This window comes from Hirundo rustica, chromosome 13 (assembly GCF_015227805.2).
Source record: "Hirundo rustica isolate bHirRus1 chromosome 13, bHirRus1.pri.v3, whole genome shotgun sequence".
Taxonomy (NCBI): Eukaryota; Metazoa; Chordata; class Aves; order Passeriformes; family Hirundinidae; genus Hirundo; species Hirundo rustica.
The window spans coordinates 8,262,807-8,287,363 of record NC_053462.1 but is presented as its reverse complement, the minus strand read 5'-3'; the positions used below and the strand labels follow the sequence as shown (position 1 = coordinate 8,287,363).

At 42.0% G+C, this 24,557-nt stretch overlaps 1 protein-coding gene across 5 annotated transcripts in view; it reads right to left on the bottom strand.

Annotated features, from left to right (window-relative positions):
- The window catches only part of MYO5A (myosin VA), a 98,661-nt gene that overhangs the window by 15,046 nt on the left and 59,058 nt on the right, over positions 1–24,557 (bottom strand). For 2 of the 5 annotated variants that reach the window (XM_058422329.1, XM_040076945.2), the window contains exons 15-30: positions 20,419–20,580; positions 19,842–19,939; positions 19,113–19,199; positions 18,915–19,023; positions 17,926–18,137; positions 16,891–17,047; positions 13,214–13,453; positions 12,429–12,677; positions 11,247–11,340; positions 10,407–10,555; positions 9,569–9,682; positions 7,418–7,564; positions 6,646–6,699; positions 5,720–5,947; positions 3,017–3,117; positions 305–503 (exon numbers count right to left, since the gene is read on the bottom strand). In XM_058422329.1, coding sequence (XP_058278312.1) covers positions 305–503; positions 3,017–3,117; positions 5,720–5,947; positions 6,646–6,699; positions 7,418–7,564; positions 9,569–9,682; positions 10,407–10,555; positions 11,247–11,340; positions 12,429–12,677; positions 13,214–13,453; positions 16,891–17,047; positions 17,926–18,137; positions 18,915–19,023; positions 19,113–19,199; positions 19,842–19,939; positions 20,419–20,580 — 2,400 coding nt within the window. Of the gene's footprint in view, positions 1–304; positions 504–2,409; positions 2,491–3,016; positions 3,118–5,719; positions 5,948–6,645; positions 6,700–7,417; positions 7,565–9,568; positions 9,683–10,406; positions 10,556–11,246; positions 11,341–12,428; positions 12,678–13,213; positions 13,454–16,890; positions 17,048–17,925; positions 18,138–18,914; positions 19,024–19,112; positions 19,200–19,841; positions 19,940–20,418; positions 20,581–24,557 lie in introns of all 5 variants that reach the window. The other 3 variants (XM_058422330.1, XM_040076947.1, XM_040076933.1) reach the window with 2 other exon arrangements.

Sequence of the window (24,557 nt, the reverse complement as noted above, 5' to 3'; positions counted from 1 at the left end):
AAACTAACATGTTTTTATGACTTCCCTGGATGTCAACATTCTATTTAGCCATGACTAAACTCACCAGTTGGAAGCTGGGATCCACAAGCTTCCTCCATGCCCCAAACTTCAAACCAATTTCCTGAAACATTATTACCTCAAGAGCAATCACAAGCCTCTCTCCCCCATTAGCTTAAACTCAAGAAAACCACTACCCAGGTGCAATCCTTTTGCAGGAAGCTGCCATCTGAAAATTGATAAGAACCTAGAGGTGTGGCAGGTCTCTAAGTCCCCGTGCCTGCTCCTGCAGCGCCATTTCTCTTACCAGGTTCTCATTAGTCAGCCGGGTGATCTCATGCTGCAGACTGGCTTCAATGCGAGCCTCTGGAGGCAGCTGCAGGTTCTGGGCCAGGAGCTGCTGCTGCCGATTGTTTTCTTCCTTCAGACTCTGGATCTCACCTCGCAGGGATTCCAGCTCGTTCTCGTGGCTCTTCTTCTGCGACTGAAGCTGAGACTCCAGCAGCCTAAGGAGGTTGAGCAAGACTTTGTGTGAACGCACTGGGAAAGTTCCGTCCCCAGTTCTCAGAGGGAGTGTAAAGCTTTAGCTGCTGCTCAGGAACAATTAGCCATGGCTTGCAAAGGAAAATGAAAAAGGCAGAGTACTCTTTAAACCCTCCAGTATGCCTTCTAATTAAATTAGGCTTGCATGATCAAAAAGTGAAGAGAGAGAAGCTAATTGTGACACTGCTTTGTGTTTCCTTTGATTGAACGCGTACTGTACACGGTGCCACTGTGGCAATAAATGTAAAGCTAAGACTTCTCAGATTGACTGAAGGGGCTTTAAAGAGGTTCTACCTCTAAACAAATCAAATAATCTTAGATGAAGACGACACTATGTTCACTTAAACTAGCACCTTGCAATATTAACAACAGAAAATAATTTTAGAGTTGACTTTTTCAGTCAGAAACCATTTAATTGCAAATGCACACAAATAATGGTTGTTTTTACATTAAACCCACCATTTTTCAGAGGGTTGTCCTTAATGCATGAAAGGTTAGCAACAGAATCCAGCTCAGGACTGAAATCCAGGAGCTTTATCCTCACCATTAACTTGTTCTTTCCCCTTGGGCACATCACATCTCAAATTCTTCTCATTATGAAATGGGGATAACACGTCCCAGCCTCCTGCCAGGCAGTGCTGGGGGATCTACCCCTGCTTGTAAGGCACTGTCCAAGGGCTCTGACTCATAATTTTGTACATACACAGGAAATGATCACACTAGTAACAACCAGTGTTCAATTAGACAATATTTCAGGGTTTAAATATGCATAAGGCAGGAACATTTATTAGTAACAAGACTGACGAAGCACACAAGGGCAAATAGTAATTTACCTGCACTGCTCTGACACTTAATATAAAGCTTCTTGCAGTCTAATATAAAGTCTCTACAGTGCCAGGACAAGAGGCAAGAGGCACAGAGCAAACCAACTCCCATCCTGCTCTGCAGAACACTTGCTCTAAGTTAGGTCTTCACAGGTTTACACAACAATGTTAGAGGTAGAATGTGTTAGCACCAGGAAAGGAAGGACTTTAGTTAGCAGCAGTCATTGCAAAATACCACCTTCTGTAGTTACTGCTACCAAATGCATACACTGAAGCACATCAGCAGTGCTGACGTAGTGGATGTGCTGTCAGGGCAGGACTAGGAAGCATTCTGGAAGTCAGGGACACTGACGAGCACACAGAGCCAGAGCTGCACTTCTTGACAAGGAGACTCTCGCCTGCCCCATGAGCAGCACAGTCCTTGCAGAGACCACAGTGATCCCACTGAGGCTTCAACAGCACCATGAGGAACTAAAGATTACTTCTCTTTCTTGGTTATTTTGTGACTTACATTTTGAATCTGGCGTGGTGAGACATGGGAGAAGAATGTTTAATTTACTGAACTTGAGATACAAGGAGAGTAAGACCCGTCTCTGTTTGAAATTTAAGAGTACACTGTAGCTACTTAAACAACAGTTTAATAATTACTAAAATGATTGTACTCCTTTAGGTTGAAAAACCGTAAGGAACATCACTTTTGAAACCTGGTGTAAAGGCACACAAATACCACATGGCTACAGATACTTTCTAGCTGTGGAGCTTCTGGTATTTTACAGTTTACTTTTGTGCAAGTATTCTTATGAATTTTGTATTGGCTGTTGTGCCATATTAAACTTTTTAAATGATAAAGCCTGACAAGTAGAAGGCTTTGGGGACTAGGTTTGAGGAAACTCCTAATTTGTATAATTTGTGTTGATTTTTTTTTTCTAACTGTTAAAGCAATAGAAGTACTGTAGCTAAAGCAAACCCATAGCAAGGGGTACAGTTAGCTAGAAAAGAAGATGCAAATGAAGAAAAAAAAAAACATTCTGAGAAGTCTGGTAACCTGTTGGCTTGTTTTAACCCTTCATAAGCCAGCCAAAGTTCTCCGTCCTCATTCAGCACATGATAGTCCTGGGGAGATTGCCTTTCAAGAAACGTGTTTAAAAAAATACAAGAGTGATGTAAAAATACATGTGATGGTGATGAGGTGACATGGCAAGGACATTACACACTACATTACAGTTACTACAAAAGAGAAACAAAAAACACGACAACAACTTAGCAAATTACTTTTCTTGTTTATGTGATTTTCTCCTTAATGATGAAATTCAGTTCTCAGTGACAGCCCAGCTGCTTACAGCATTTTGTACTGTTACAATAAATGCATTGCCACAGACTGTTGTGACCACTGTGGTTCAGAGGGTGACAAACCAGCCTGGGCCACACAGCAATTATAGGCTAAGAAGATGAAAATCCAGAAAGCTTGATTTCACATTTCCCCATTATTTCCAAATCCTTTCAAATATTGCACACAACAATTTTACTGACGAAATCAAATTATAACCCCAGCTATGAGGATTCTCTAGACATACACAGAACTGACTGAACACAATATACACAGTGTGTCACAGCAGACCGCAGCTGGTCAAATAAAGAAAGAGAACTTGTACCTGTTTGTCTCCTTCAGTCCAATATATGCCTGTGCTATTTCTCCTTTGTCTTTCATCTTCTGTACATCCTCCAAGAGGATTGTAGCATCTGTCATTGTATGCTGGAAAAAGAATGATAATTTCCAGTAAATTTAACAACAGAACACTCCTTGAGTCCATGTTTTTTTCATACGGAACACTAATCCTTGTGTAGCCACATTAAATAAGCGTGGGTACCTGAGCAAGAGGTTTGTCCATAATTTCTGTGTCCATTTGGTTTATCTTTTAAAACAAATGCACACCAAAATTGTCAAATATTGGTCTGTCTAGTAAGTGGGTACATATGTTAATCTTTTTCCATCTGTTCATCACGTAGAAGGAACAAAATAAATTTCACGGAATGCTGAATTTCCATTTTATTCAAATTACCAGGAACGGTTGCTAATGCCAAAACTGAAGCAGTATAGTTTTGCCAGCTTAATTTTATTAATATTTCTTAAACATAGCATTACATGGAGTCTTTCAAAGCTCAAAAATAAGAACTCAATGTATTTTAAATACTCTGTCAAAGCAGGAAAGCATTGACAAGGGCTTGAGATTTTCTAATTTAGATAGCATCACAGTACCATTTAGTTTCAGTTTTGAATGTTTATTATGGCACTTTTGCTTTTCTTCAGTAAAACTTGAAATACTTAATAGATTTTAACAGTCACCTTGGCCAGTCTGATCTGAGTCATTGCCATGGAGTACCACAGGACTTTAATGAACATAAGAGATGGAATTTTGACTTTTTGACTTTCAAAACAAGCAGATGCTGTTTTCATGAGCTCAGTTTTGAAAAGTATTCGCAATAACAGCTCTGTGGACATAAATTCTGGAGCCTAGATCTCTATGTCTCGTATGATTTGTGTTATCCGGTATGAAAACCAATAAAATATGTAAGCTCCTCAAAGAATTATTCCTGTCTTTATGAGATCTTTGAGGTTTTTCTACTATTAATTTACTACAGAGTAAAACTGCCGTATCTCACCTGCCAATCTATCAAGGTTTAGCAGTCTGAACATCTATCATTTAGGGTCAGTTCAGTTTATTATACTCATATATGTATTCAACTACATTTTCTAATCAATCATTCAGCAATTCCCATGCAGTATCTAGAGATGACAATGTGAGTCCACAACATTTGCTGCTTGCCAAGGACAGCAAACACTCTAAAGTAAGGGACTTCTTCATACCACAGACACGTAATTTGTTGTGAAATAGAAGGGCTTTGCAAGCTAACAGAGGTCTGATTCCTGGATCACAGTGCTCCCTGGATCACTGTCCTTACCCCTCAAACATACTCAGCAAGAAACATGACAGAGCTGACTAGACCAATTCCTAACTCCTTCCTTTCACATTCACATCAACCAACAGTTCAATCTGTTAAATCTGCTTGTTTTGAATTAACTTGTTTCCCTGTAGAGAGCATGAAGATGGGGATGCAGAGGACGCAGAATGATGGGAAAAGTTTTTCAATAATATCAAGGTAAAATGCAAGAACATGTAGGTTACTTGAGAGGCAGGGAAATGACAGCTCAATATTGTTGGGGGTTATTTTAGCATTTAGGAAACTCTGATTTATAACTGTAGAAGAAAATGTGTACCTTATCCTCCTGGCAATCAAATTGGTAGGCAAGAAAGAAGAAAAACAAAACATTAAAAAAACCTGCCCGTGCTGCAGCTGTCTAACCTAAAAAGCAGAAGCTATCTGCAAACTGGCTGCTGGCCATCCCACAGGTCACCTTCCTATTTCCCTCACAGCTGCTGTAAAATCAACACATCCATCCCACCACTGCTGAGAATGTTATTGAAAGATTTACTAAGTATTTATTTACAATGTTCCAAATACTATGGAAAAATGTGTTCTGTTTTCTTTACAGCCAATCATTTAAATCAAGACATACATCTGCATGCACCACAGACTTGCAGTTTACTTAGGACAAATATAGCCATAACTTCGCAGCAGCAAAGGAAGGATGACATATCTGTTCATTCCTTGCTGCAGTTATGAAACACAAAATAGCTCAGTTCAGTGGAAATTACTACTTCCTTGATTTACATGATACCTTTTCTGGTTGAATGATTCTTACTGGCACAGCTATTACTTCCCTAACTATGTCATCAGAGTCAGAGCTTTTTAGAAGATGTACGTTTCAGTGGTTGTAATCTACTCCTCCTTCTATAAAAGCACATAGCACCTTTCAAGCAATCATATGGAATTTATGTGTCTTTAGAGGTCATCTTTACGAAATATTACTGACCTGCAATCATATAGATGTAAAACAAACTGCTCCTTTTACTGAACTAATAATGGAATTCCTGAGAACTCCTTTAAATTTTCCAGTCCAACTGCACACTAGAGAAATGATACAGCTCCCAATGAGAATTATTTGTGCACTGTTAAAGGAGTCTGGGGGGATCAGACCTTTGGTACAGCCTGTGCATCTTCACATGAGCACTGGCAGAGAAACCCCAGACTGGTTGATGAATACATCAGATGAATAAATCTTAATCAGATCCCTGTGATTTGTGCACTAATAATGGACCAGTGGATTCCACTTAGAAAGGTTTTCAAACCTAGACTATTTTCTTCTGCCATTTCAAGCACGCTGTTAATAAATAAAGCATGTCAATGATGCAATGTAGCTCTCCTACACAGTGCAGCTGCTGAGTGTGATTTACCTTGGGCTGAATTGCCTCTTTCTGGCTAACAAGCTGAGACCTGAGGATGAGAACTTCTTCCTTGCGTACTTCAAGCTCTTCGCTGACCGAGGTCAGCTGGTCCAGGAGGACTCTGTATGCTGGGGCACCAGGAGCAGTCACCTCTGGAGCTCGTGTCTCTGTGAGGGCCTTCTGCAGCTCATTCAACTCGTTCTTCAGTTTTTTATTCTCAGATTCAAGTTCTTGACGCTGCAAGAAACAGGGACAATTCTGTCACCCAGCGGCACTGCAACATGTCTGTAACCCACATGTGCAAAACTATGGATAGAAATGGTAAAAATGGTGTGTAACTGCAAGAAATCCACCAGTCTCCCATGTATCCTTGCCTCTTGGCTATGGTCAGTAGTGCCTGGGAGGATTTCACTAACAGGACTAACCTTTTGCAAAACCAGAACACACACACGAATCAGACAGATTTGATGGGAAACAGAATTGCCAATCGTTTTTTCCTCTTATTCTCCCCTTAGGGAAAACAAAAGTTCACAACAAATAGTGGTCAGCAGGCTAAGAAAATTCTGCATTCCTATTAGGAAATATTTTTAGTTTTAGTTGTCTAAGATATGTAGTAATTAAAATAATGTTTTTGAAAAAGAAACCTACATTTATCGCTGTATTTTTGCTCAAATTAACTTGCAAGCTGTATTAAGTGTTTTAACAGAGAACACCCCCTGGCTTACAGGATATTCTTGTTTTGCATCCCCAGCCACACATTCTACACCTCAAAAAGAGCAGTCCTACAATAAAATGACTGCTGGGGAATATTTGTTCTAGTTTCTCCAGCTACTATTTGGAAACAGGAGGGCTGATGTAATTTTCTATGCCAGCACATACAACTGGTGGCAAGAGTCTTACTAGAAAAAACTCAGAAACCTCTGTTTTCGAATTACCTTGAGTGACTCATACTCCAACTCTGCACCTCTCATGGGAGGTCTTTCTTCCTCCTATGAAAGAATACAAACAAGTGTGAAAACTAAAAATCCTCCACTGAAGTAGGAAAACAAAAGGGACTGAAATTATTTTCCTATAAAACTGTCAAACACTCATTCTGGTACTGCTAACTGCTGTAGTTTGATACTGGCATTGTCTTCTTTACTTCTGAGTTTATGACATATAATAGGTTAATGTAAATAAAATCACATACTGTCACTGGCAATGAAACAGAGCAGCATGCTAAAGAAATCCACTGGTAGAAATACAGTAAGAAACAATTGCCAAAACTGGTTGCAAGATTTTCTAAGAACTTAAGGAGACCAAATCAGGAGAATTTAAATTACAATCAGCTAACGTGTCTAAGCCCACTGCTTTGGCTATGCATCTTGGTTGAATCACTTCTTCTGCCTAAAATAAACAATTACCCATTCTCCCCATAATTTAAGTAGATTTCCTTATGGCTATTCCTTAATAAAAACAGCATTTCAGCCTCTTCTGTTTTTAAAGTGAAGTCCCAAGCACTTTTGTTCCTGCTGTCTTCCATCAGAGGATCTCAAGAACCCTGGAAAACTAAATAATCAGTCCCTAGAACTAGAAACTCGTCATCAAATAAAGCAAGTGCTAGAGGAAGATAAAGATTTAGTGAAAGCCAGTCAGCATTCACAGAGCTACTGTTTCACAAGAAGGGACACACTGGTGTCAGCATTTGATCAGCTGCAAGGAGTCCACCTTAGCTTTAGCACGGAGAGCCTGTTCTTCCTTTCTGTCCAGTTCATCCTGCAGGGATTGCTTTTCTTGCTCCAGTTCTGAAACCCGTTTCTGCAGCTTGAGGAACAGAGACATGTCCAGCGTGGCTTTTTTCTCACTAGGCTCCTGCTTTAGAAACAACAGAGGGAAGTCAAGAAGTATTCCCCTTCCACAGCACAAGGAAGCACGACAGTGAGTAAAGATGGGAAACAGACTGGGGAAAGAGAGGAACACAGAAATGTTACTTGATTCTGAGCATTGACTATCTAATTTCATCAGCTATCAAAGACTATTTTAAAAAAGGATTTGCTAGTAGAAAATGTTTCTAAGCCTAGAGCCTAGCAAAAGAAAGCACTAGACAGTACCTAGCAGACAGGAGGTCTATAACTAAGCATACCTTATAGTCTTACTTGTTTGAAGTGGGGAAAGTAGAAAAAAGAAAAAGTTTGTGGTTAGACTCACCTGGAAACAACTGTAAATAAGGGGTTTTTTGTTGGTTTGGTTTTCAATGATTTCTGTAGTAAGTTCCTCAGCTAAAGAGAAATCTCTCTGGCCATTTGAAAGTTAATTTAGTGGGATATGACACACAAATTAGGTAACAGAAAATATATTTTATGCCTTTTTCCTTTTATTGTGCTAATTATACTGCCTGTTCTAACCCTAATTCACCAGCCTCTTCACTATTTTCTGGGCAAGGACCAGTGTTTGCAATCTGAAGGTGCAATAGAAATTGTCCGTCAGCCTTTTTGTACTTTATGTACTGAGAAGATCAAAGTATTTACTATGAACTGTACCATAAAATTTTAAAGCCTATAAAAGGAACTACAAAATTAATATTAATGACTAAAGCAGACAAGCAAGCACAGCTATTTCCACTTCATCTCCTTTTACTGTTGAGGGGAAGAATCACAAACCACACCAACAGCTCAGGCAAAAGGAAAGAGACTTTTGAGTTTTCTGGCTTTACTCGTTTGCTTTGAGGTGAGCGTGATTTTTTTAATGTGGTTTTGTATAATTAATCTATATTGTTAGTCTAGGGTCAGAACTGGAGGATGCTGGGGGGTTAAACAAATACAGTGCTGCATTCGTTCACACTTTTGTGCGAGTTCATTTCTTCGTTTGTATCCTAAAACCCAAACCTGGCTCTGGAACAGCAATTCAGTAAGCCTATTAGCCAAAGGAAAAATGGCATTTGGCCCTTTACATGTAGTTGCACTGTCCTTTTCCTGATGATCCGTGAATGTAAGAGCATCATCCTGAAACTATTATGCAAGGTGAAAAACCTAAGTGGGAAGGGAAATTATGAAAGAGTGCGCAGAGAGGCTGTGCCAGCCCCAATGCGTCAGGACATTTGCATCCAGAGGAGAAAATCATTCTCTGCGGAGGCTTTCCAAAGCAGCAATGACAGCCTGTCAAAAGCTACTCTGAAGATCCAAACCCAGGCAGAGGGCAAACAGGGTGTGCTGTGCCCTGGCTCACAGTTAAGGAGCTCTTCAGAATACAGAGAAAACTCTGACTCTGGAAAGTGCCAAGCACAGCTGGACTCCACCCTGAGGGCTCTGTGTTTGCAGTCCCACTGTGATGGGATGGGCTGGAAGGGGAGTTACCTTGGAAAATATTATCAATGGCTTGGAATTGCACCACAAATTATTTATGGTTATTATTCGTTAGCTTAATCAAGTCTGAACATGTTTTGAACATCTTCCTGATCCTTTTTCCAAAAGTCCTGGGATTGTACTGCTGCATATGCAAAGGAAACTCATTCCATGTAGCTACTAAGAATGCAGCTTGCCGTTTTAAATCGGTGACTATACAATAGGCCTGAATTAGTGACTGTGCTTACCAACACTGACAACCAAATGCTTCAGAGATGCAAATCAGCTGGACCAGCAAGTATCTACTCTATGCTTACCCTAATATAAGAAAAATTCAAAGCATACTTTGACAGTCTTTTTACATAGCGTCACAACTAACTAGGGAATAAGTGTTCTCTAAAAGGAAATGGAGAAAGTTGGATTAAAGCATTAAATATTGCAGTATAAGGATATGGTGTTCAGAAGCACTTATGAAAAAGAGAAAGAAATGAGTTCAACCATGTGTAAGTGAAAAGCTGTGGGGGGTTTTTAACGTTACCTCCATCCTTAGCGGTAAGTCTTCTGCTTCTGTGATCTCAGAGCTGAAAGTATATTCAGATTCATTGCTGCTGTGAGTTGAGTCCGTCCTTTTGTGCCCAGGCTTAGGGATGCTCTGAAGTGCAAGTGGAACAAATCAGTACCAGTATATGGTTTTCCCTGTGACTGTCTCGTCACAACCTCTAATTTAGCTTATAATATTTGGTGTTATATCACAGTTATCAAAATTTTTAAGAAAATGTTTTTGATTCTGGTCTCTCTGAAGACCTAAAAGCCTGTGAGATACAGTGAGCACTCAACTCTGTGGAGACAGGTCAGATCTTACACCACCAAGGATTGCTACAGAAAGCAGAACCAAGCAAGGAAGCAGCACTTTGTGGGAAAGAAGCACTCAGTTTACAAGAAGCACAGACAGCAATTTTTTAACTTTCTACACATTCTGTTGAGGAGTGCTTTATATTCCTGCCACACAGAACGTTCCTAGGACTACTTAAAATTTATCACTGGATGAAGATAGCACAAACAACCCCAGGAGATGTGAATAATTTGAGGCAAAATAAGGGTGGCCAGCCCAAGTAACACCACCAGGAAAGTCACAGAAGAAATTTAGCTTTCTTCACAGATGTGACAATTAATTTTTTTTTACTCAATAACAGATTTTAAATGTATTTGTTTTGGCTGAACTAATCAAAATAAACAGTATTTAAAAGGATAAATTCTCTTTTCAAGTACGGGTCACCAGCACATACAGCTGACAGCACTTACTAACTTATCCCACTAGACTCTGCCTAAACACAGTTGTAAACACCTTTTGATTTCCCAGCTGTGGAGCCACTTACCACCATCAGGTTCATTTCATCCTTGAGGTCATCGTAGCGCTCCTCCAGGCGGCTGAACTCATTCAGCAGGTTCTGGTACCGTAACCGTTCATCATTCAGGTCCAGCTCCAGCTGCTTTGTCTCCTCCACCAATTTCTTTTCCATTGACTCTGTCACACACAGCAGGGATCCCAAGTGAGAATTCCAGCCCTACCGATCATGCAGTGCATCCATGCAGGAGGTACAGGCCTGTGTCTGCACCAGAGGAACAGCCTGCCACGTGAAGCTGGTGTTTGTGCTTCTCTAGGCAAACATTAAGCCAAAAATATGAAGGGCCAAAGCATTTTTGTGGCAACCACAGAAGTGCTCACTCAGACAAGTTATTCATTCTGCTAATACCTTCTGTAAGTGATTCCAGGAGGGAGGAAGAAGGGGCACCATTGCTGAGTTACGTAAAAGCAAAATGTGAGGTGCTTTACATCGCAAGCATCCTGACCCTACTCATCACACCTCCTTTCATCACAGCCCTCACATCTAGAGTTAAGCCTTCTTGGGTGCTGCCTACACAGTCACAGCAGCCAGAAAAGTTGTAGTAGGTAAACTGTATTAAATACCAGAGCTGCCTTTTAAAAATTGAAGTGCTTTGGAACAGTCACTCCCCTAAAAAAAGGTCCAAAACCATTAGGATTTAGCGAAAATTAAAACAGTAAATAATTCCAATGTTTGCAAGCTCTTAGAACAAAGAAATGAATGCACAAAGAAGAATGTAAACTAAGGCAAATGAGCCCAATCTATGCAGTAGAGTATTGCTTTACAAGGCAACATGAAGTAGAAGCCCTGAATGAAGAGAACAGAGCCAACCTGTTATTTCCTTCGCCTGGTCATGGATGCGGCGGTTCAGCTCCTCCTTTTCTGTTTTCAGTAATGAGTTCTGCTCTTTCAGCTCTGACACCAGCTATAGAGATAATAAAATATTTGACTCAGAATGCAGTTCATCTTTTATCAGTAGCTCTAATAACACTGACATCTTTGTTGTGACAGTTCAAATACTTAAACTGCTCTTCATAGAGTGGAACTGGTGAACTAAGTAAAATCTTCATTTCCAAATTACATTTCTTAAATATGTACCACTGCAGACTCCCCTGCATGTTCTGCACCCCACTTCTGATCAGATGCTAAAATTGCCCTGAAGCACTCCACAGTGCCATGTATTTTTCAGTAAAGTCCCAAAGATGTAAATGGCTCATTAAAACGGAAATATTCATAAAATAGTAACACATTTGGTAGTTCTATAGTAAATTCCATTGCACTGGGTAACATCAAAATTTAACATCTTTCCTCTGCCCTAAAGCTGTGTCACTTAACCTGTGTTCAGGTTTGCCAGGTACCCACTGGTGTCTGATTATGGTTACTATGCATTCACTTTGCTTTATCTATTAATATTTTTCATTATGCTTATCTGATATTGAAGTTTGTCACTGCAGCATCTCATGATAGACTGGCTCTTCCAATACTCAAAACTTGCACCATTATCAGCAAGTACTCCTGAGAGAAATCAATCTGTTTGATATGTTTGTGGTTAGCCAAGATAAGGGGTTAGCTGAAACCTGTTGAACTAGACTGTGCACGTGTTGAATAGGCTGGCTGTTTACACTAGGCAGGATATAGCAGTACCTTTGAATACATTGAATGGGACAGATTCCTGATACCTATGTGATTACTCTCTCTAGGTAGGTAAAAATGCTTTCTTGTTACGAATGCACTACCTCTAAGTCAGAAAGCTTAAGGATTTGGCTTTGCAAATGCTTTCAATATCAAAATCTGAACAGACTGGATACATATATTTACATACAATATATGGGTTTAGCATATTCTTCTGCCATAGGTGCAGCCATCTAGGTACCAAACCTATTTAGGATTGTACAGCTACAAAAATACAGTAAAAATACCAGCCACACAAGCGAAACAATTCAGCCTGGGCAAAACCTGAGTGGACACCAGGCCCCTGTAAATCCTCTCATGCATCTGAGACCCCATACATGCCTGCTCAGTTTCATGTTTGTATTTGTCTGCCCATTCCTCAATGCTCTTCTTCTCCGACTGAGTCTGGTGCAGCTCCTTGCGGAGCTTGGCAATCTCCTCCTGGAGGCTGATGACGCGGTTGGTGGCATTCTTGGCCTCCTCCTCACTCATCCGAAGCCTCTCCACGTCGCTCCGCAGCTTCTCCGTCTCCGTACTGTACGTGATCTCCAGGCTGTTCATCTTCTCCAGCAGAGATTTGTACTCTTTGTTCTTTGCAAAACACAACACGGACAGAGCAGCTGTTAGAGAAGTTCTGGTTTAAGGGAGCTTTTTCCTTCCCTACAGAATACACCCAGACACGGGAGCACAGGAGCAGCTTCCCCATTTCAAAAAGGTTTTGGTCTGGTTTTGCAGAATTGCTGAATGAGGTGACAGAACAGTCCGGTCTCTAAGCCTGCACATCCTAAACTAAAATCAGATGTAGAGCCCACATGCATCAGACACGATCACCCCACCTTCCCCTAAAACAGAGCAACTGACGTGCTTCGAACGCAATACTGGCGTTAAGCGAGTGGGTGTTTTTTCTCAGTTCTGCCGAGAGGAACAAGTGGCTGTTTGACTGCTCCAGTTCTACTGCGGCCTCCCCTTCTCTCCTATCACTGTTCTGCATCAGAAAAGAGAACCGAGCGCTGACAATGAAAATTCAGCGCATTCTATGAATGCCCACAGTGCTGAGAAAGGCAGCCAAGACTTTGACACGCTTTCCCTGAAGAGAACGGGGAAAAGGAAAAGCAGAGAGCTTTTACCTGCTCATCGATCTTCCGCTGCAGCTGCATGATCTTGTTCTCCAAGCCAATGTGAAGCTTCTTGTAGCGCTCCACGGAGCGAGCTTCTATCTTCAGCTTCTTGAGCTCCCTCTTGGCCATCATGCGGCGGTAGCAGCACTGCAGGTACACGACGGCCCGCAGCGTGCGGCGGTAGCGCCGCCGGGCCAGCCAGCCCCTCACGTGCTTCTGGATGACCACGGACTTGTGCTCCCGCAGCATCTGCAGGTGGGAAACACACGGCGAGGGGATTAGAGCTCCAAGCTGCGCCTGTGCAGGTAAAAACTGAGCCCCGCCACGAGGTACACGGAGACTCCTTGGCCTGCAAAGAGAAACTGCCGGGGAAGAGCAGCAAGAAATGGGTTCAATTAAAAATAGAAGAAGAGGGAAAGAAGACTGGAACAAGGATAACAACAAGGAGTGAAATGAAGAGGGACCAGAGGGAAAAACATGACAAAAAGAACTGGAGGCACATTGAAGCACCAGGCATTCCTTTGGGTTGAGGTCAGAGCCCAGCTAATTGCAAAGTATATGGTACCTGTTGGCAAGATTACAAATACAATCTTTTTTTTTTAACTGCATTTTTATCTTGAAACACTTTTGAATCATTGACACATGGTGCATAGAGTTCATCAATATAAAGTTTAAAATCACCATATTTGATATGCAATGCAGCCACTACTGCATATCCCAGAGGAAATTGTAGCAGCTGTTAAGAAGTCAGAAGCATTTGGTTTGTTTCTGTTATTTTGTTTTGGCGGAGTTTGTTACCTTTTTTCACATATCTTAGGCTTGCCAGCATGGAAAGATTTTCATGTATTCTAAATCGAAATTTATAGTGTAGTAATTCCAATTTATTTTATGGCAGAAATCTCAACCACAGCTCTGAGGTGTAAAAAAAAAATCCATATTTTTTTTAAAAATAATCTATAACGTAAACCAGTCATGAATGGCAGCAGCCTTCATCTGTGCTAGCCAGAGAGTTCAGCTAAGAAGAGTCTACCACCTGTTTTTGGATCCTTCACCCACTAATTCAATCAGAGATCTCCCAGGTCTGGAACACCTGAATTCAAGCAGATCACAGCTATGCATGGAGAGCCCGCCCAAATCCACAATGTTTCCAGGACACGGAGAGCTTTAGAGTTCACTTAATAAAGCTTTCGCAAATAAAACAGTTTATTCTAAAGAGCAATATTTACGATTTCATATTATGCTCAGAACTGATAGTTTAAATATCATAGGCAGTTCACATTCTTACACTGATTTACCACAAAGGTGATAAGACAAACTAGTCAGGTAACAAAAATTTTATTTTCTTTTAGACTGCTTAGCAAACAAACTGAAATGTGTTAGAAGCACTGCAGCTCCAGATCAATGAATTTAAAATTCACTGGCAAAGAGGCAATACTATAATATATACAAGCTTTCTCCCTTAGCATTTATTTCTGAATTAAAAATGAGACTGGAAATACCAGCACTCAGTTACTCAGCACACCAAGGTAAGGAAGCAGCAGCTCTCTGAAAAGCACAGCAAGGTCAAAAGCCAAAGTCCTTCTGAGCGCACACCATGCAGTGGGCATGCCTGCCTCCTCCTTATACTCTTCTGGAACACTCCTTCAGGTTCCCAACAGGTGCCTGAACACTGGAATACAGCTAGCTTTCAACACCATTTTCACCTCAAGTCTGAAAGCAACAAGTCCTGTAAAATACCTCCATCGTGCGGGGATGGTCCTCATCTGCCAGTGAATTCTCACATCCATGCAAGCCAGTGAGGAAACAAGGCACTCCCAAGCAAGGTGAGAGGATCAGGAAATTACTTCATCTACCAGGGATATCCCAAGAAAGCTTATGCCAAAGCCATGGAGGAACTAGACTCCTTGTCCAGCTGGGAAGCACATCGCAATGTCTCAGGCAGGAGCTTTCCCCAGGATGTGTGAAACAGATGATTCAGCCACGTCAAATTCCTTGTCCTGCCCACGTGACTCAACACATGCCCTCTCTTCCTACAACAACAACAGGGACCTTTCACAATCCTAGGGAACAACACGTGCACACACACGACTGCAGTCAGGGCTCAGCCCTGTCACAGGGCAACCTTTCGGTTTCACTCGTCTGCAATCAGCACCAGCTCCACAACAACCGTGTTAACCTTCCCACGGCACACAGAGCTTGTGCTCCCCTCTCTGGCCGTCCTGTACCCCAGCTTGGGAAAACCCCACCTCGGGAGGACAGGACAAACACAGCACACCGCAGGGGCGCTTGTCAGACTGTCATGTTCTACTGCGGTGAACAATTCCCAGCTCGAGGGGGATCCTCCTGACAGACAGGTCTGACCACCCCTTCCAGGGACTCCTCCAGAAACTGCCATCTCTGTTAGGGGGGAATAGAACAGGTTTATTAAACTGTGCTACACGACAGATGGGCTGTGCATTACTCATGTGACTAACAAGGCACAGAGAAATAGCTCCCATTTTCCTGAAGATTTTAGGTCACCAATACTTTGTCACATCTGCCAGACCACTGTTAAAAACACATCTTGTTTAACATCACAAATACAGTTTGTAATAACGAGAATGCTTAGAATTCCAATAAAAAGGCAAGTAGATACCCACACAAAAGAACAGCCAAGTCAAGCACAGGGGTCTTAATACTAAGAAATTCTTATCAAGGTTTGGGTTTTTTCCGACTTTCTGGTTAGTTTATGTTAGAATGCTACAAGTGACTGTGTAGCAACTTTAATACAAACAAAAAACATATAGAAACTTCAAGTATAAAAGAGAAAGATATGGCACATAAGCATCAGGTGACTTTTGGCTGAATGACCTCAACATCTACATGCTCAGTAAAACACAACTCCCCCAGCTACTTTTTCAGTGGAATGTTGGCTGAGTTTTGAGCCTGGTTAACAGAGTTCTTGTAGATAAAAGCGCTATGAAACATGTCAGCACTTTGCAGTTTGACTCATAATTCTGTTTCCAGTGCTGTAACCACCGAAAACCAAATATTAATTTCTCAATTGAACAATTTATTATCAAGCATAATCAGGAAAATATTATCAACATCATTATGAGAGGGTTATATCAATATCCCCACACCAAAACTATCTGACATTAAACAAAATAAAACCACCACATCCATGTGTAACTTTCAACATCCAGTTCTTGTGGGAATCTCTTTACTAACATAATTCCATGAGCCATTTCAGAATCACTGAAACTAGGGATGGGAAAGGACCAGTAGTGAGTGCATCACATGTATACTGATGTAAGCAATACTGATTTGGACTCGCAGAGGCAGATTAAAGCACAGCCATTTTCCGTATTTATTTTAAATGCCTCGACATTCTATATAACAAGTGAAAAAGTCAGAAATGCTATAAATCGCTGCTGGATTCTCCACTGGCTGCACTGAAAGTCTAAGTACATTACATTAGATGACAGTGAAAATATGCCTAAAATGACAAGTTGATGGCAGTATTAGATAGTTGTAATCTCCAGGTGCTGTCCCTCAATCCATGCTCTGGTATTTTGTTAGTGCATCACACCTAACAGCGGGCACACGAAACATTTCAGAGTCCCAAGACGACACCACAGAGAAGCTGTGTCCTGAAAGTGTGCAGAAATAAAGGTAGAGTGAAAAAGCACATTATGATTTCTTACCATTTGGTACTTGTTCCTGACCATGTAACCTCTTAGCAGAGCCTGAAGAGCAATAGTAGCATCTCGCATGCACCGGTATCTCTTGCGGACCACGTACATGCGCTGGAACTTCTGAATGGTGATGGCAGCTCGTGTTCTCCGCAGGAACTTGGCATAGCTAAGGAAAAGATTACAAACAATACCTGTAATTATGTGATTGAATGCTTGGGGTGTTTCTAATATCCTGCATCTTTAGCTTCTTCTTAATGTTGTCAGTGAGACAGTATATTTACTTGCTATTCTGCTGTGTGGCAGTACAACAGAATGACAAATTACCAGAAACCTCGCAAAGCTTTACAGGGAAATGCTTTCACTTCCCCTAAGAACTGTACTATACAACTGACAAGGTAAACTCAACTTAATTTCTCTCACCTGTTCCCCATCTTTAAAGCTGTTTCCACTATGTCATCCTCCAGATTTACTCTCCTAACCTCCACTAGTAGAAAATGTTTGCTTGTTTTCGGCTCTCACAATAAGACAATTACAAAGCATTTTGACATATGCCTCTTTCTGAAGGTTGGTTATTATAGTCTTCATCACCACCTGTCTTTGAACAATACCACCTGTATTCCTGCCCCTCACTCTGGCCACATGGCCATCCCTCAGAAGTCAAGCCAAACAAATCACTGACTGATGAATGTCCCTTTGCAGCTGCACCCTTGATGAGGAATGGCTTCCCCAGCAGGACAGGCCCAGCTGGGAGGGCACAGGGAAACTGGGCAATAAGGACTCAGACAGTCCTGCTTTACCTCACCTGCAACACATCTGCTTAGTACTACTTGTTTTCTGCATCATAGAACCAGGGTGCTACTCAGAGAGGTCAAAACCAAGCAGGACAGACACACTCATTATATTCAAAAGTTCCTACATTCCCCTGGAAAATCATTTCCTCTCAAGCGGTATAGGAAGGCGAGAACAAATGTATCACATTTAAGTGCCCTACTTGTGGGGCTGTGGACTGAGGCTGGTGTGGGATTTGGCCTGAGCAGTGCTTACCATCGTGCCTGGTACCCTCTGACGTGTCTCTGGATGGTGATGGCAGCCTTCCTCATACGCATGTACTTCTTTCTCATCAGCCAGCCTCGGATCGTCTTTTGGATGCGGATACAGGCAGCTCTCAACTTATCTGCCCTTATTTTTTCCAGGTAGGCTACTTGACCAGCCCGGAAAAATATTTTTGTCTTACCAAACTGGTACTTATCCTTGTCCTATTTTCAAAGGTAAAAAGAGGATAAGTTACAGCATTAAGTGTTAATGCATAAAAAAAGGCACGAAGGGCTAAATGAAAGCACAGTTAGTAAAGAGGCAAAATTATCTGTGTAATATTTTGGGTAATCTGAGACTTAAATTAAGCAGTGGAGAAGGGTATTTTGTCTGTATGATTCTGCTAAAAAATTAACGTAACAAGGCCACAAGCATGGCCCAAAGGAGCAATATGAGATTTTTGCTCAGACGAGAATGCCATACAGATAAGAACATGGAAGGTTACAGGAGGTGACAAAGGGGCCCAGAAGATGAAAGCAATACAGGCAGTACACATGTACGATTTTCTGCTTAAATTGTAGCTGACCCCTCTGAACGGTCCATCTTCAACCACATTACACAGTGTAAACAAAGCAGCTGGGGCTTCAGACACGTACACATCACTCAATGTATCAGGACTAGGGCAGAACAAAGCATGCTGCCGCTGCTCAAACACATGTGAAATTTCAGAACTCAACCAGAAAGAAAATAGTATTTTATGGCTACAGGCTGAAAGTACTCCTTTGAGGAAAAAAATGAGAATATACAAAGGCACACTGAAAAAAAATTAATTTTGTTGGCTGTTTGATTCCATGTTGAAAGGAAGAGCAGTAAAAGAGCTACAGGATACATCTGTGGTTTGGTATTTTGTAGAAGTACTAAAAGAGTGTGGCCATGAGGGAGCAAGCGGCACTGTCTTTATTCCTGTGGATTCCAAATGCTCTCAGCACTAAGTCCAGTACCTGAATCAGCTTCTCCAGGACATTTTTACACGTCTGCTTTCGGTCACCGAGGACGTCTCTCTGCTTCATCAGAACCCGGTAACGGCTGAAGAACTCCTGGTACGTCCACCTGTCCCAAAAGCAGAGTGTCAGTCCCAGCAATGACCATTACCTTAAAAAGAACTGCAGCTGGAAGCAGTCCAAAGAGAGCAGACACACCTGGAGGGGAAGCCGGCGGCACTGATTCGGATGGTCTCCAGGACACCACAGGCTCTCAGCTGCTGCACTGCCCGCTTTTCATCAAACCTAGGTAGGAACAAAAGGTGGCTGTGGGACTAGGTTTGCATCTGGGGGTCCTGGCTGTGTGCACAGCCAGGAGAGAAGTGGCACAGTGGGGAGCAGGGGGGATGTGATGGGTGGTGGACAAGGTGCTCCCGAGACTCAGGGGTAACAGAGGACAGCCTGGTTGGAGAACTGAGCCCACCTGCACTTCCTCTGGCCAGCACAAGAGCTACAGGAGCCCTTGTGTGCCTGGGCTTTGAGAAAAACTCTAAGCAAGTTCATATATGAAAAAAAATATAAATATATATATAATGAAAATGGCTGGAATCTGAAAAAGCAAATTCCAGCAATTGTCAAACAAGCTCAAGGAGTGCAAATCACCAGTTTCATTTAAAATTGCGAGCAATGAAAATGTTGGAATTTTGTTTCTCACAAATCATCACAAGCAAAAAAATGGGTGAAGTATTTCCCCCTCTATTCATCGCCAAATGTCTCCTGCTGTAATACACATACACACACACACACAGTGAATCCATAACCAGAGAAGGCAGACGCAGCTCTTCACTCCTGAGAGAGCAAGGTTCAGCAGAGCCTTGATCCTCAGTGGCCTTGGACAATCTCCTCCCAACACAGGCTACTCAAAGCACACAGGAACTGGCATCTTACGTGAATGGAAACTTGAAGTCATTTGGCTTAATACAGCGCACGTAGTGTGGAGTTGTAGCATTCAGGGTTTCCATCAGCAGATGAAGAGAGTTCCGAAACTTTTTGAAAAACAAAATGAAGGAAAGAGTCAGGGAATAGCCTCAATAAGCTCTGTCATCTCTGAGATAACCTCAGAAAGCAGACCTGATTTGCATCCCTTTCACTTATTTTATGTTTGCCCAATGATAACCGGAACCAAGTTGTCTGGGGACTGAACCCCACTTTTGGTTTGAATCGGACAAAGTGGCACATGATCCAAAAGAACCAGTTTAAGACTTTCAAAACTTCCCAGCATCCATGTTAAATTTGTTTTGAAAAGCATCAGTTTGGGGTTTGGCGCCACAATAAAAAATGGGCTGCCTCAAATTGTTCCCCACATTGCCTTACTAATTAGGGACTATTTGCACCAAATGAAGTCGCAATTAGCTGCACCTCTCTCAAGATCCCAAGGGATCCCATGAGGCACCACCACACCTTGAGACCTATGAGACAGGAGATAAAGGGAGATTATTTAGTAGAGTTGCATTTTCAAACCCACCTGATGCCCCACAGTTTTCTTATGCTCCTTGCTGGCCTGCCCTGGCCTGGCCTTGGCAGGTTTGATCGGCGTTCGAGACAGAGGCACGCGCCCTGAAGGGGTTGCTGATGTGGGACTGAGGACCTTCTCCTCATCCTGGAATAACTCTGGTAGCAGCTTAAACTGGTATAACAGCATAAAAAATACACAGAGGGTAAGAAACCAGCAAGTGATTGCATCTGTTTGTGTTTAAGGTTAAATTCCGGGCTCAGGTTTTGTAAGAACTGCATTTTTGTTGAACTTCACAGGGGACAAATGCAAAAAGCAGACAGGTTAAGTGGTATAGTGAGTGGGCCATGATTTAATACCAAAACTTCTGTGGGTTTGATCAGTGAGTCTCCTCCTGAAGATAAAATTCTGATTTGAGGTTTTTTTTCATATAGCAAACGATAGCTTCCATGTGAAACTGTTAGATATTGACAGCAGTTTCCTAAGTGGCAGCTGCAATTATAAATGGCTGCTTTGATCTAAGAAGGAAACAACAGGGTCCTCTCACATTCCAATGGTGCATCAGTCTCCTTTGTGGCTGAGATGTATCTGGGACACTGAATAAAGCAGCAGGCAAAGATGATTCCTACTTTATCACCCCAAACTGAAATAATCAGCTTGAAAGAGGAACCATCAACTGAAAAAAAAAAAAAAAAAACCCACAAAAAACCCACTAGCCAAATTTATCTGACTGAGATCTACTCCCTGCCAGCGGGAGAGGAGGAAAAACCTGAAACTTTTTTCCAAATATCCAAATATTCCCTTTCTCTAATGGCTACAAAATATACTGATACTTAACAGCTGCTTTGAAGTAACTTATAACTAAAATAACACCACCAGGTCTTTCTACTGACAACCACAGCACTTCAGAACTATTTTAAGAGAATGTGAACTTCTCTACCTGTCCATGAGTAATTGTATATCTAGCATCTGTGCATTTTCCCCCAAGAGATAGGAGTATTCATTCTTCAGTACTAGAAACTGCTTGGGCCAAGTACAACCTAAAAAATTTTAAAACTAGTTTTGTTTTATAAAACTTGGTGGGCAAACATGAAAACCAGTGGAACACGCTGCACAGCAAAATGGCACCTGTGCCCTGTGGTTGTGCCAGATGGGCTGGGAGAAGGCATCAAATATCGCCCAGTAGCACTCAGCATAGCACTCCAGCATAACAGAATGACTGAGGATGCTACAAAGGTATCCTAAATTCCTGAAATTAAAAAGGAGCATCACAGCTTGGCTTTATCTCACCTGAGACTGCCTCTGTAGCTGGTGGAAGAATGATATTTCCTGAGGGTGCCTTACCTTTCTCCTTCCACTGACTTAACACAGAGTTGAGGCTGATTGGGCTACTGTCGGGGGCTCCTTTTTAGGAGCTTAAATTCCCCGGCATTCAGGTGGTCTTAGAGTTCTGGCCCTCTGCAAAGCTCTGTGCCAAACGCAGGAAAAGACGGAGTCTTCAAGGTTACATGCTTCGTTTATTAGTTCTTATCTTACAATTTTCTCAGTGTCCGAAAGATGTTTGCCGCGGCTCGGACATCTGGTGACTCCCCCCGTCTCTGGGCTGTCCTTATCTTTTATACTAATTGCCACGTATTCTTTATTTACTATTTCTTACCAATGTCTATCACTATTACTAAAAAGGTCATCTTTACTCTGACCCAATCCTCACTAACTACTTTGTGCCAACGTCACTGCAGAAATGGAGTGAGGGAACAAGAAGGAAGAAGAAAGGGACAACGCCCTAAATTCTCCATTTTGCCCCATTCACTTCAATGCCAAGAATCCCAAACCCACTGTTTTTTCACCCTGTGATATACTAAACTACTATTTTTACACTCTTGTGGCCTGCAATGCTTCCTGCAGTGCAAGAAGCCTCTCCCATGGACTGAAATCAAATCCAGTGTCTCTCTGAGCTCTGGGCTCTGGGCTGGGGTCCCAGACCCCCCTGTCCAGGTCCCTCACCCTCCAGGGCAACCAAAGGAATGCCCTGGACTCCAACAGGCTACCACCTCCTTGTCAGCTGCCTATGATGCAGTGAGTTGGTGTGCACAGGCAGCTGAGCTACAGAGCCAGGTGTTCTCAGCCTGTACAGAAACTTATTTGAATGTAATATGATTTTTCTGAAGCTCCTGACGCTCCCACACACCACAGGTGGGGGTAGGAACAGGGTCCCCATTGTCTCGACTGCAGATGGATGAGTTCTTCGAAGCTCTCCACACCCAAGTCTCATTTCCTTTTCTCCAGCCCTTGGAAAATCTGCCTGTAAAAATGGGCAAGTGCATACCAAAGGCACTATTTTCATAGACACTGGCCCAGTTACTCCAAGTAGAAGCAAGGGACAATGTCTGGCCTCTCCAGTACGGGTGAGCAATAGTGGAGCAGCGCTGCAGTGATCCACACTGCGGGACTACTCCCGTTTGGTTTTGGGTTTTAGTATCTTATCAATTTTCTGTGTTTTGCAGAACACTAGGAGTGCTCAAAGAGAGGGAAAACACTGATCAAAGGGTAGATAATTCATGTGATACAAAACAAGCAAGCAAGCATTTCTTCCCTGTAATTTTTTTCAGACAACTGAACACACGTGCTGCTAACAATCTTACAGATAATTTCTTTCAATACAGAGTCACAACAGAAGATTTTAACAACCATACCAGTAGCAAGCATAAAAGCCCAGGATTGTTGCATTGCTTTCACGATACATGCATGGAAACTGAACTGCTTCACAGAGGTTCTGTGGGTGGATTTACAGAGAAGGCCAAAAAACAAATAGTTGAACTCTACAGTGCCTGCCAAGAGCAGTGTGTGTCATGCACTTTTTGGAGAGCAAGCATCCAAGCTGTGTGTGAGAGTGGGCATGGGTAAGATGACAGATGATGCATTCAATTTAGAATTACCTTCTGTTGGATGTGCACAGCAAACCCAGAAAACATCACCAGCAACGAAATAAAATAAAAATCAGAAATGCAGTTCTACTACAATTACTAACAAAGAGGCACTGATAAAAACAAAAAAAACCCCCAACATTCTTTACACTGGTTTTGCCAAAAATTTACCATGAGGTAAAACAATGTTGTTTTTAGTGTTTAGAGTGAACTACCTCAAGCTACCCTGAGTCTGTCCAAGCTGCTGTCAGGCTCTTACAGCAGCTCTGTCCCCACTGTCTGTCCATCAGTCACTGGCTGACACCCCACGGAGCACCCTGTCCCTCTGTCCTGCACAGAGTGGCTGGCTGGCCTCTGCCAGCTCTCCAGAGCTCCCATCTGCCTCCCCCTCCAGCCCCAGAAACTGGCTTCACTTCAACCACTTCAACACTTCTCCCAGTGGAAGGTCTGCTGTGGTGTTTCATTATACCACATGTTTTAATCATTTCATTTCATATTATCTGCTTGGAATAGAAACAGAAGAGAAAAATGTTGGTTTTCCTGATAGAATAGCATAATTTTAAATAGCCTGTCCTTGATACCCAGCTTCCTGGGCCATTAGAGCTAGCAAATTCCCAACAGCCATCACTGTGCAATGTCAAGTTAATTGTCTTCACATTTCTGAGAGCACACCCAGCATTTTTCCCATTACAAAACAGACGATGCCACTGAAGGCCTGTTCTATAATATTCCTTCATGTGGTATTTTTCAATTCAGATGTTATCTTTCTTTCACAGATATATCAAGGAGACAAGACTGTAAATTCTGGTTTGTGTCCTTAGGATCTATATATTTTATTCCTCTCTCATTTTGCTTCTGGAACCAAACCTGTCTCTCCTTCAAAAATTTTCTGTTCAGTTGTCAGGCCATAAACAAGGAGCTTCTGTTTTCAGGTTATAAAATTAAGGGCTTAACTGTTAAGCCTTCTTAAACCACTACAGTATATCAGAATTCAGTGATGTCTCTATAGAAAATATAGCAAAGTTTTGTGAAAAACAAACGCCCCCCTCCCCAAATCCTCTTTTCCCCACTCAAAACCCCAAACCCAACAAAAAAGCCCCCAAAACAACAACAACCCAGAAACTGTGAAATTAGCAGCTAAATAGACTGATCTTCCATGGGGAAAAGGATGTAAGACTTTCTAAATTCATGCAGGTAACAAAGGAAAACACAAACTGTGTTCAATTT